Below are 12910 nucleotides of genomic sequence, written 5' to 3'. Positions count from 1 at the left end.
CTGATCCTAGATCTAACCTAGAATTATATACTGCATTTAGTTTTTATGACCTACTTTTTATCTCCTGTAATTTAGAACAATCCCTCAGTCTTCCTTTTTTTTTTTGACCTAGGAATTTTTGAAGAATTCAGGCCAGTTGCTTTTTAGAATGCCCCTCAGTTTGGGTTTTTCTGATGTTTCCTTGTAATTAGATTCAAATGATTACTTTTGGCAGTGATGTTCTCTCTGCAGTCTATCAGGAGGCATGTGATGCTGTTTTTTTCCATTACTGGTGTTAATTTGATTTTTTGGTTTTCTTATTATTTTAAATGGATAAAGTTACATTAGGTTGTATTTCAGCCCAAATTCCCATCCAGTTCTATGTGTAATTAAAATGTAACAAAACTCAGAAGCCTTACATGTAGGTAAGAAAAACAACTTTTAAGTATTGAAGTAACATCCTGCTGTATTAGGATATAAAATGCTACCACAGTTGCTGTGTATATAGTAACATGATGATAACTCTGAGCCCCTTCATCGCCAAGATGCACATCCTCTTTGTTGACAGTTTCTTCCTTTTCAAAGAATATATGCTTCCAACATTGTACCAGTTGTATTTGGAGTAAAACTGAATCTTTTTGAACCTTGTTTTATTAAAAATGTATTGAGATTTTGGAATGTAAGTGTATATTTTTACTACTAAACATGGGCTATAAAAACTTTTTTTTTTTTTTTAAGATTTCATTTATTTATTTGACAGAGATAGAGAGCACAAGTAGGCAGAGTGGCAGGCAGTAGGAGAGGGACAAGCAGGCTCTCCATGGAGCAGGGAGCCTGATGTGGGCCTCAATCCCAGGACCCTGGGATCATGACCTGAGCCGAAGGCAGCATCTTAACCGACTGAGCCACTCAAGTGCCCTAAAAACTTTGTATTAATACATTTGTATTTTCTATGATCATTCAGTATTAGACACCAAGAGGCATCTGACTAGGAAAAAATAACTAGGTAGATATTCTGTGGGTATGCCTATATTCTACAATATCCAGGGAGAAGGAATATTTTAATCTTAAAGAATTGTTTTCGGAATATGTGATTGGTTGTTCAAGGTAAACTATTGTGAATAGTTACCCCATTTAGCATTTGTTACAATATACTTGATTTTTATGTTTTAAATGACTATAGGTGCTTTGTTTATTGTGAGCTGATGCTTTGTTTTTTTTCACTTTTTAATATCAAATGATTTTTTCCCAAGCAGTGTGATTATGATGTTACTTAAGATTACTAGGGACTGCAGTAAGATGACTTCTGATAAAATAATCCAGATAGTTATAAAATGAGATATTTATATAGTTTAGGTATGTAAAGAGCAACCTTTTTTTTTTTTTTTTTTTTAAGATTTATTTATTCGAGAGAGAGTGCACGTGTGTGTCCGCACGTGTGAGCAGGGGGAAGGGCAGAGGGAGAAGGAGAGAAACAGACTCCTTGCTGAGTACAGAGCCCCACATGGAGCTCGATCCCAGTACATTGAGATCATGACCTGAGCTGAAATCAGGAGTTGGGTGCTTAACTGACTGAGCCACCAGGCTCCCCAGGGATAACAGTCTAATGAAACAGTATTATAATGATCTTGGGAAGTCTCCCTGGGGGAGTGAATCTTATCCATAGTTTTGTGAAGGTTTTTTCATTGTTAATTGTCTATAAAAACTATTATTATTTTAATTACAGACAGTGCCTTTTTCCATGTGTTTCTTACATATCAGTGGTGGACCCAAGTGGTTGTGAGAAATTTCTTTCCTGTTAGCTCACAGTCTATACTGAAGGAAATTGTTCTATCCATTCTTTAGGCTGTACCTTCTGTAAGGATGATTGTGTGCTGTTCTTTACCAAAGGACCTAACTTCTAGTATTGATGTCTATGATTGATTGAATCAGGGTGAGATCTTGACTCAAAGTCAGCCAGTTAATGGCCTGCTGATGACCTGTGAAGTGACCTGGTGATGCCAAAATGGAAGACTGGTGGTTAGTTGGGCTGTGCATATTGCCTTAGAAAATTGATTTGAGCATAAGGGTAGTGGCCAGGGAAAGGGGAGCAGAAGCTGAGAAAGTGTCACAGGTACAAGATGGCAAGGGTTACAAAGTGAAGGAATTGAGACACAGGGGTGTGCCAGAGGGCCAGAGAGATAATCTCCAGAGGGCCAGAGAGATAATCTCCAGAGGGCCAGAGAGATAATCCAGTCCTTAGGGTTGTGATGGATCTCAGAGCCTTAGTCTCGCTGAAGCCCAGGTATACAGCTGTTCCTAGTTGGTGGTGAGGAGTGAGATTGCTCTTGTACTCACATTTTTTTGTACATTTATTATATATATTCTTCTCCTTTCCCTCATGTGAATAAGTGTCTCTTCCTTGTAAATCATGTATCTCTCTTTCAGATTCTTCATTCTTCTGTAGGGCTTCATTGTGATTTCTGTATCTATTGGTAACTCTCATCTGTTACCCATACTTCATTTTTTTCCCCCCAGATTTTATTTATTTATTTGACACAGAGAGCTCACAAGCAGGCAGAGAGGCAGGCGCAGAGAGAGGGGAAAGGAGGCTCCCCATTGAGCAGAGAGCCCAACTTGAGACTTGATCCCAGGAGCCTGAGATCATGACCTGCGCTGAAGGCAGAGGCTTAACCCACTGAGCCACCCAGGCGCCCCAGCCATACTTCATTTTTTATCATCAGTCATTTGCTGAGTATTTTCACTTGAATGACTTACTCTCATCTCACCTTTAACATATACAAATTCGAGCTAATATTAAACCTAAAATTGAAGTTTTTATATCTTCCATATTTTGGTCATGGGTATCATCTTCCCACTTACTCAAATTAGAGTTCTTTTATCTTTGACTACACATTTTCTTTAGTTTAAGACTTACTTCCTGGGGCGCCTGGGTGGCTCAGTGGGTTAAGCCGCTGCCTTCGGCTCAGGTCGTGATCTCAGGGTCCGGGGATCGAGCCCCACATCGGGCTCTCTGCTCAGCGGGGAGCCTGCTTCCTCCTCTCTCTCTCTGCCTGCCTCTCTGCCTACTTGTGATCTCTCTCTGTCAAATAAATAAATAAAATCTTTAAAAAAATAAAAAAGACTTACTTCCTTTAGAGATATAAAGTGAACACATGGGGAGGGGCAAAGGGAGAGAGAATTGTAAGCAGACTTCTCACTGAGCGCAGAGGCCCACATGGGGCTTGATCCCATCATCTTGAGATCACGACCCAAGTCGAAATGAAGAGTTAGGTGCTTAACTAACTGTGCCACTCAAGTATCCACATTTTTTTTAGTTTGAAAAAAATGTTTCAAAGGGGTTGGATGAAGGGCGCCTGGCTCACTCAGAGGAGTGTATAGCTTTTGATCTTGGGGTCATGAGTTTGAACCCCACGTGGGCCGTAGAAATCAAATAAATGAGTGAATGAATAAATGAATAACTTAAAGAGGTTGGATAAAACTTATCTATAAAGGACATTTATATTAGCACTTCCTTATAGTTCTTTTGTTGTGCTTTAATTATTTTACCCATAAGTGTAAGTCGTGTTACCCGAAGCCTAACAAGTTCTACAAAGAAAGTATTCCTGGTCTCACTATGATTTTGGATAACTCATCATATCTGTGTAATGATGGACTGGTATTTAATGATTGATTATTTGTTGGATTTAATTAGAAGGAGGAAATATGCTAGAGAAATCACTGACTTATAACTGGTTATAAACTCTTAATATTTTCCCAGTTCCTATTTTGATGAGAAAGGCTTGGTCAGACAACAGCTGGATTCTTTTGATGAGTTTATTCAGATGTCTGTTCAAAGAATTGTGGAAGATGCTCCACCTATAGACCTACAAGCTGAAGCTCAGCACGCTAGTGGAGAAGTTGAAGAACCGGTGAGACGATTATTCTATTAAAGTAACGTATGTGAAAGGAGAGTTTTGCTTTGAAATTTCAGTCCTCTTACCTGGTCTAAAGGTAAAAGAAAAGAAAGTTGGTGTTTTTAGCAGGGTATTTACAGCATCTTTTATCAGTTCCTAATTTATTCTTACTAATGAAGAGATACAGTTTTGCAAGTAATCTGAAACCTAATCCTTATTCAGATAGTAGGGATTTAATAGTTGGGGAGAGGGAACTTAAGAAATATGATCTACTAGGAGAAGCAAGGCATAAATAGTTATATTGCTTCAGAAAGACCCCCTTTTTTCTTTCACAGTAAGGAATCATGAAAGAAAATCTATTTGAAGGACTTTCCCCCTTATTTTATAAGAAATACATTATTATAACAAAATAAGAGATAAGAGAAAATCACCCAAATGTACCAGCTATTCTTGTTTTTCTAAGTTCCTCATAGTCTTTGTTATTAGCATTATTAAAATCATAGCAAGAGTATACTTTTATAATATAATTTATAATTTTATAATTTAAATGAATGATTGTAAAGAAATATATAGTCCAAGTCTATCCCTAGTTTTTGAGGAGAAGAGAGATGGCGAAACTGAAAAAGAAAGTGAGTCAGGGGAGTTAGGGAGAGCCCCAGTTCAGTCCTTTTTTTAGCTCATCTCCTGAGGGGTTATCTGTTCTTCTCATTCTGGTTGGAGATGCTACATAGACTTTTGCTGTTAAGAACAAAAATAATTGGCCTTTCTGGCATTGTGCTGGAAAATGGGCATTTAAAAAAATTTTCTTTTTTATGGTTAAGCATTTTTTCTTCCTGGTATTTGCAAAACAAAAGAGAAAACAATGTAACAGACTCAAAGTGCCAGTACTATTAAATATAATCGAGGAAGAGGTCTGAAATTGGAGTATCAGAACTTGGTGGAAAAAATGGGGGGAGACTTAAGCTGACCATGAAGGGCAGGGTAGGACTGTCTTAGTAGAGAAAAGATACTTAAGGGGTTCAGCAAGAAAATACTTGGTGTTATTTGACTTGGGAATGGAATTACCACAACAGTCAGTATTGATTTTTGTCTTGATCTGTCCTTTTCTTTTCTTTCTTTTTTTAAAAGATTATTTATTTATTTATTTGGCAGAGGTCACAAGTAGGCAGAGAGGCGGGCAGGCGGGCGGGGGAAACAGGCTCCTTGCTGAACATTGTCTCTCTCTCTCTCTTTTTTTTAAGATTGTATTTATTTATTTGAGAGAGAATGAGTGAGAGAGAGCATGAGAGAGGAGAAGGTCAGAGGGAGAAGCCGACTCCCCAAGGAGCTGGGAGCCCGATGCGGGACTCGATCCTGGAAGTCCAGGATCAACCAGCTGAGCAACCCAGGCGCCCCCATTGTCTCTTTGTCCAGGATTTGGTTTAGAGAGAAACCCATATCCATTTATCTCTGGAAAGTTCTCTTGGATCTTGTTTATTGGGGAGCAAATAGATACTAATTGAAAACTTTTTTTCCCTTTTGGGGTGGGTGAGCTATAGTCAGGGTTGGAAGTTGGAAGTTCTCAGTCCTTTATAGAGTAATTAGGATTTTTTTGAGTGTTGAAGAGGTAGGTTAATTTTTTTTTGGTGTTTAGTTGTCCTGATTATCTGATTTATCTTTTCTTTTCTGGTAACTTTTTTCTTCTGACCTTAACCAAGGAGAGGGCACATAAAGTTATATAGATTGTTTACACAAATCCTTTAACTATTTGGTATAAACACAGAGCATATGAGCTATGTGCGTAGTCTTTATTTACTTGGGATATTTTAAGACTGTTTGTCTTTTGTCTTAAGAAAGCCATTAAGTATTCAACTTGACATCTATGGAATATGGATATTGGCTTTGGAGAGTCTCCGTAGTAGTAAAGTGTGTTAATTTCAGCAGTTTCTAGAGTTGCGTCTAGTGAAAAATGCTAATGTTGATTAAAATGGAATCTTATGGAAAAAAGTTATCCTTTTCATGTTTTTGGTTTCCTTTTAGCCAAGATACTTGCTGAAGTTTGAACAAATTTACCTCTCCAAACCTACCCATTGGGAAAGAGATGGCGCTCCTTCACCAATGATGCCAAATGAGGCCAGATTAAGAAATCTCACGTAAGACTTTTTCCAGCAGTTGGTATTGACATACAATTCAGAAAATGTAATTTTAAACGGTTCAATTGAGAGTTTAGCAAATATCTTACTATTACATAATTGTGATCTTTGTTTCTAAAGGTATTCTGCTCCACTTTATGTTGATATAACAAAAACAGTCATTAAGGAAGGTGAAGAACAACTTCAAACTCAGCATCAGAAAACTTTTATAGGAAAAATTCCAATTATGTTGCGTTCAACTTATTGCCTCTTGAATGGCTTAACAGATCGTGATCTTTGTGAGTTAAATGAATGCCCCTTGGATCCTGGTGGATATTTCATTATTAATGGATCAGAAAAGGTATAATAAGTATTTTTTATTTTTATTATTTTTTTAAGATTTTATTTGTTTGTTTGTCAGAGAGAGAGAGCACGCACAAGCAGGCAACGTGGTAGGCAGAGGTAGAGGGAGAAGCAGGCTCCCTGCTGAGCAAGGAGCCTGATGTGGGACTCGATCCCAGGACCCCGGGATCATGACCTGAGCCGAAGGCAGCGACTTAACCGACTGAGCCACCCACGTGTCCCATAATAAGCATTTTTTTAAAAAATTACAGTATATAATTAAGATTTAAGTTGTGAAAGTTCAAATTAAAAAGTAGATTTATATACAGAAAACCTGGAGGTGGTAGTGGAATTATTTAGAGGGTGACAACTTACATAAACCAGAACTTTATTTAGCTATATGTTATAAAGGCTAGAGATTTGGTGTTCAAGCTTATATGTTTCTGTGAAGCATTTATGTAAAATGGAGTTTGTAAAGTTCAAGAATTGATATTTCAGTGAGCCCATGGATCAAGTTAAGATGCAGATTTTGCTCTTTCTACTTCAAAGACTTGTGGGACTTATGGCATAACTTTTTTGTTGTCCTTATAGGTTCTGATTGCTCAAGAGAAAATGGCAACAAACACAGTCTATGTGTTTGCCAAAAAGGATTCTAAATATGCCTACACAGGAGAGTGTAGATCATGTTTGGAGAATTCATCCCGGCCCACCAGTACTATTTGGGTTAGCATGCTGGCAAGAGGAGGACAGGTATGGACTGGAATATGATATTGTTTGGCTTTATTTCTTTTTGTCTAGTCTTATAATTTATCAGACTGCATTCTTAGTCAAAAAAGCTTTCGTCAGTGTTAAGGTAGGTGTTGTATTATTTACTTATTGCTAGTAGCAAATTACTCCAGTACCAACATTTATCATCTTACAGTTTCTGTGAATCTAGAACCTGGGTGTGGCTTTGCTGGGTCCCCTGGCTGAGCATCTCTCATAAGGCTGCAGTCATCTTTTTTTTTTTTTTTTTTAAGATTTTATTTATTTATTTGACAGAGTTCACAAGTTGGCTGAGAGGCAGGCAGAGAGAGGGGGAGGGAAGCACGCTCCCTGCTGAGCAGAGATCCGATGCAGGTCTCGATCCCAGGAACTTTGGGATCATGACCTGAGTTGAAGGAAGATGCTTCACCAGCTGAGCCGCCCAGGCGCCCCAGTAAATAAAATCTTTTTTTTTTTTTTGTAAATAAAATCTTTATGAAAAAAAATGGGTAGGCTTTCTTGAATATTGGTCATGTGCTGGTTAGGTAACTCAGATTTCTTGATTTTTATCTTTACAACTATTTTTGAAAGTAGTTGTAATTGCCTCTGTTTAATTTCAAATAACAGTTTTGTATTTTGTTTTGATTAAGTCATACATGCACATTAAAATAGTTCAAAAGCTGAAAAAGTATACTATGATTTTTTTTAAGAGTTTTAAAAATTTATTCATGAGAGACTGAGAGGGAGAGAGTGAGAGAGAGAGACAGACAGAGGGACAAGCAGGCTTCCGGTGGAGCAGGGAGCCTGATGTGGGACTTGATCCCAGGATCGAGCTGAAGGCAGACACTTAACTGACTGAGCCACCCAGGTGCCCCAAAAGAGTACACTATAAAAAGTAGTCTTCTTTTGACCATTCTTTTCCCCAGAGGTAGCTGCTTTTGATAATTTCTCATGAATCAGTTCAGAAATAGTCTTAATGCAAAAAATACGAATGGGAGCATGTGATACACACTAGACTTTGCTGGTATGCTTTAAAAACATGGATGAGCACTTGATCATTATTTTGTAGCCGTTATGTTCCATATGCAGATGTAGCATAATTTATTTAACCTTTTCCCTTTTGATGGACATTTAGGTCTCTATTCTTGTGGCTTGCCAACAGTTCTGCAGAGCCTAATGCCACCTTTTTAAGTCTTACACAAATGAAGAACTTGGAGATAGAGAATTTTAGCTACTTGAAGTTAAAGAGATATGTAGAATAGGTGTTTTAAAGAATTAAAATGGGGGGCACCTGGGTAGTTCAGTGGGTTAAGCTCCTGTCTTCAGCTCAGGTCATGATCTCAGGATCCTGGGATCAAGCCCCGCATTGGGCTCTCTGCTCAGCAGGGAGCCTGCTTCCGTCTTTCTCTCTGCCTGCCTGTCTGGCTACTTGTGATCTCTCTCTCTCTGTCAAATAAATAAATAAAATATTAAAAAAAAATGGTTTTTACTTATAAATATAGGTAGAACAGGGCCCAAGCTCAAGTATTTGGAAGTATTGGAAAAGTATTTGGAAAAGTATTTCCAAGTATTTGGAAAAGTATTTGGAAAAGATCTCAGGTGTTGCAGATATGCATTATTTGTTGAGAAGGATTTGCCTGGATCATGGAGAGCAAAGAAATGAAAACAGTATATTAGGTTATTGTGGCAGCTATGGGCAAAATGAATGAATTAGAGGCAGAGAAAGGAAAATCATCTGGTGCACCTGACTAGTTCAGTCGGTAGAGTGTACAGCTCTTGTTCTCAGGGTTGTAGTTTTGAATCCCACATTGGGTATGAAGATTATTTAAAAGTCAAATCTTAAAATAATCATCTGGATTTAGTGATAAGTTTGATATGTTTGTTATAGTATGAATCAATTAAGATTCTGATGTTTCTATCCCTAAGTTCTGGATAAAAAGAAAACTTTCGAGAATTGATTAAAAAAAAAAATTATTTATTTATTTGACAGGCAGAGATCACAAGGAGGCAGAGAGGCAGGCAGAGAGAGAGTGAGAGAGAGAGGTGGAAGCAGGCTTCCTGCTGAGCAGAGAGCCTGACGCAGGGCTTGATCCCAGGACCCTGGGATCATGACCTGAGTCGAAGGCAGAGGCTTTAACCCACTGAGCCACCCAGGCACCCTAAGAATTGATTTTTAGAATGTAATGAGTTCATTTTTTAGACAAAAGATTTTGTGAGGGTACGTGATGTATGCATTATTTTTCTTGTGTTCTTATTCTGAGAAAGATCTGTGATGAAACAAATAATAGATTGAATGGAATAACTGACATGGAAGTAGAAACAACCAAATGGCATTTGGAGATATGAGGGCTGAGGGTACAGGAAAAAGAGCAAGATTAAGGTTTGGATATTGTTCATGAAGAGTGGTTAACTGAAGACCCATAAGTTGGGATAAGGTGTCTCAGGACCAAGGCCTGAATAGGAGGAGAGAGATGACAGAAATTGTTATTAGAGGGACCATGATAATGTAGGGTTATGAAGCCAAGAGAGGATAGAGCTTAATATTAAAGAAAGAAATATAATTAAAAGGGAGAAACCAGTTATTTGTATGAAAGTGCAGGTTAGTAACTTTCATTTTATTTTTGTATGTGTGTGCAGTTAAAGAGAAACTGGAAAAGATAAATTTTTGGAAAGAGGCTTTTTGTTAATTTTGAAATATTCAAATGAGAGATACTTTACAGGCCAGCTCTGAGTTAATACTTGTTTTTCATTTGTTGCTTAGCTTTTTTCCCATATTTGTCCATATGTGTGTATATATTTTTACCCCTCATGTCTTTCTTCCAGAGAGTTTTGTGTGGTCCATTTTGTTTTGTGTGTGTGTGTGTTTTGTTTTGTTTTGTTTTGTTTTTTTGCCAGGGGACAGGGTGCAGGATCAGTGTTCATCTTCTTTTGTAGCTAGTCAGTTGGCTACAAATGTCAATTCCAAGTGCAGTATTGGGTAATTCTAAGAGAGTCTTGGCAGGCAGATAGGAGAGGATGGAAGTTCTCTCATGCCTACATGATTAGCCGATTTATAAAGTTAGTAAACCTGTTCCATTGGTTTTCAAAAGGAGCCATAGTATGTTCCTTAAAGTATGAAGGTATACTTCCTTTGAAATACATACAATGAACATGTATATGAAATGATTCTCATGATGTTTGTACATGGCTATGATCTCTTTGTATTGATATTCAAATGACGTTTTATTTTTCTAGGGTGCGAAAAAGAGTGCTATTGGTCAGCGCATTGTGGCAACCCTACCATATATCAAGCAGGAAGTTCCCATCATTATCGTGTTCAGAGCATTAGGTTTTGTGTCTGACAGAGATATTTTAGAGCACATTATTTATGATTTTGAAGATCCAGAGATGATGGAAATGGTAATGTGAGAAAACAAAGTGTATTTGCAGTGTTTTACAAGAGGTTTAAAGTTACTGTTGCTAATCTTAAAACATAATAGAAAGATGCTCTGAAGAGTAATTTAGTTGTCACAGATCCCATGCCATTTACTGTGTGGTGAAAGCCTGCAGCCTTGCTTCAGCTTCTTTTTTGACAATTTTGTGTAAAATAGACATAAAAACTAGAAGCAGCCAGAGTTCACGTACAGTATCAAGAAGAAACCCTGGTAAGGAAAATCATGAAAACATACAACGCTGGTGCGATTTAGTAAAAAAGGAAAATGAATAGTTGATGCCTTCTTTTTTATTTTGAGATAATGTCAGACTTATAGAAAAGTCGCAAAGAACTCTTGTATACTCTTCACCCAGATTCACTAGTTGTTAGCTGTGCTATATTTGATTTCACATTCTTTTTATATACACACATTATTTTTTTCTAGATCATTTGAGAGTGATTTTCAGGCATTGTGCCTTTTATTCCTAAATACATCAAAGTATGTTTCCTAAGAACCAAGACATTAATTACATATTCATAATATGGTTAGTTAAATCAGAACCTTTCACTTGGCTACAGTACTGTTAAGCCATAGATCTTTTTTTTTTTTTTAAAGATTTTATTTATTTATTTGACAGCGAGGTCACAAGTAGGCAGAGAGGCGGCAGAGAGAGAGGAAGGGAAGCAGGCTCCCTGCTGAGCAGAGAGCCCGATTCGGAACTTGATCCCAGGACCCTGAGATCATGACCTGAGCCGAAGGCAGTGGCTTAACCCACTGAGCCACCCAGGCGCCCCAAGCCATAGATCTTATTTAGATTTTTGCCAGTTGTCTAGATAATGTCCTTAATGGTTTTTTTTTTTTCCTGGTTCAGAATCCAATCGAGGATTGTGTATTGGATGTCATTTTTATGTCTCTTCAGACTCTTTAAAAAATGTTTTGTTGTCTTTTCCCTCAGTGTTTAATAACATTGAAGTATTTGGAGAGAATAAACCAGTTACTTTGTAGAATTTGCCTCAATTTGGACTTCTCTGGTATTTCTTCATGATTAGATTCAATTTATCCCTTTTTTGCCAGTAAAAATAAAGAAGCAATATTGTGTGCTTTCCAGGACATTGCATCAGGAGTCATGTGATGGAATTTTGTTCCATTATTTGTAATATTAACTCTACAGTAGCCTCTTAGGTTCCTCTACAGTAAAGTTACTGTTTTTGTGGGAAGGTTCTTTGAGTCTAGGTAGATATCCATTTCTTTGTCAGTGCTTTTTATTAATGATTCTTGTCTCGGTAGTTGATAGTTTTAAAGTTGTCCTGAATTGTTCAGTCTTTTAAGACTACTGAGAAATAAGGTTAAATGGAGGCTAAACATTGGTCACAAAGTGAATTGTTGGAGTGAGTATATGTTATTAGAGCACTGACACAGTTCCATGAGAAAATTGAATTCTGGTTAGATTTTACTTTAAGCTTTTAACAGTGTTCATATATTTTTTTGTTTTGTTTTTGTTTTTTTTAAATACTTAAATATGTTAACTACTTAAGTATTTAAAAGAAAATATATGTTATCTTTTATCCAAAGACATCCCAAATGATTCAGACTGGATTTGGACCAAAATCAAACTAGAATTTTCTTAGTAAAGTGAAAGAGTTGATTCATTTTCTGTATGTTATTTATTTATTTTTGAAAGTTACTACATGTTCCTTTAGCTCTTACAAAGCTTGGGCCAATTTTTACAGTCTGTGAGTCAAGCGTTCACTTTGCAAAAGTGCTTTAATTTTTTCTTCTGTAAATATTATTATTCCTTTTTCTCAGTCCATATTAACCTTAACAGAAGTTCCACAACAACATTGACAATTTAAAAAGACCACTTCCATTTACCAATATGTGGCCTCACTTTGAATGGTTTATGTTACCTTTTTCTGGTCTTTGGTTCCATGATTGGAATTTGGATGTTTAAACTTGAGAATCAGTGATAAATAGACCTAAGAAGTCAAAGGCAAGAAAGGCATTTCAGTATATGTGATAGGATTAAAGTGTATTTACAGGCGCCAAAGTTACTCAGTGGTACCTCTCATTCCTTATACTCCTTGTGTAAAATTGTAATTTTAGAATGGTGAAACTTAGAGATTATCATAACTGATTACTTTGTAGGCAAGGAAACAGATTACATGACTGCTCAGGGGCCACGGCTGTTTAGCAGCAGGGATGGGATGTAGGTCCCTATAACAATGTGTCTTTGAAATATTCTCTTTTACAAAACAGAGTGCTTTTATTTATAGGTTAAAAACTTCTTAAACCAAGGCTAAAACCAGTCTGGCGCATTTATTCATTTGTAGTTTAGTAAATTTTAAGTTGACTATTAAACTTTTCTAATTGGTCTAAGATATTTAGAAGGGATTTTTGTTTTGCCATTGTTCATTAAATTGTAAAA

General features: G+C 37.0%; 1 protein-coding gene across 2 annotated transcripts in view; it reads left to right on the top strand.

Moving 5' to 3' along the window:
* Positions 1 to 12910, top strand: part of POLR2B (RNA polymerase II subunit B) — a 46654-nt gene that overhangs the window by 7124 nt on the left and 26620 nt on the right. For both annotated transcript variants that reach the window (XM_082728601.1, XM_082728602.1), the window contains exons 5-9: positions 3740 to 3890; positions 5895 to 6007; positions 6128 to 6347; positions 6920 to 7078; positions 10307 to 10471. In XM_082728601.1, coding sequence (XP_082584727.1) covers positions 3740 to 3890; positions 5895 to 6007; positions 6128 to 6347; positions 6920 to 7078; positions 10307 to 10471 — 808 coding nt within the window. The remainder of the gene's footprint in view (positions 1 to 3739; positions 3891 to 5894; positions 6008 to 6127; positions 6348 to 6919; positions 7079 to 10306; positions 10472 to 12910) is intronic.

This window comes from Mustela nivalis, assembly GCF_964662115.1.
Source record: "Mustela nivalis genome assembly, chromosome: 4".
Lineage (NCBI taxonomy): Eukaryota > Metazoa > Chordata > Mammalia > Carnivora > Mustelidae > Mustela > Mustela nivalis.
Note: the sequence above shows the minus strand (reverse complement) of the source record. Positions and strands in the feature narration are given on the sequence as shown.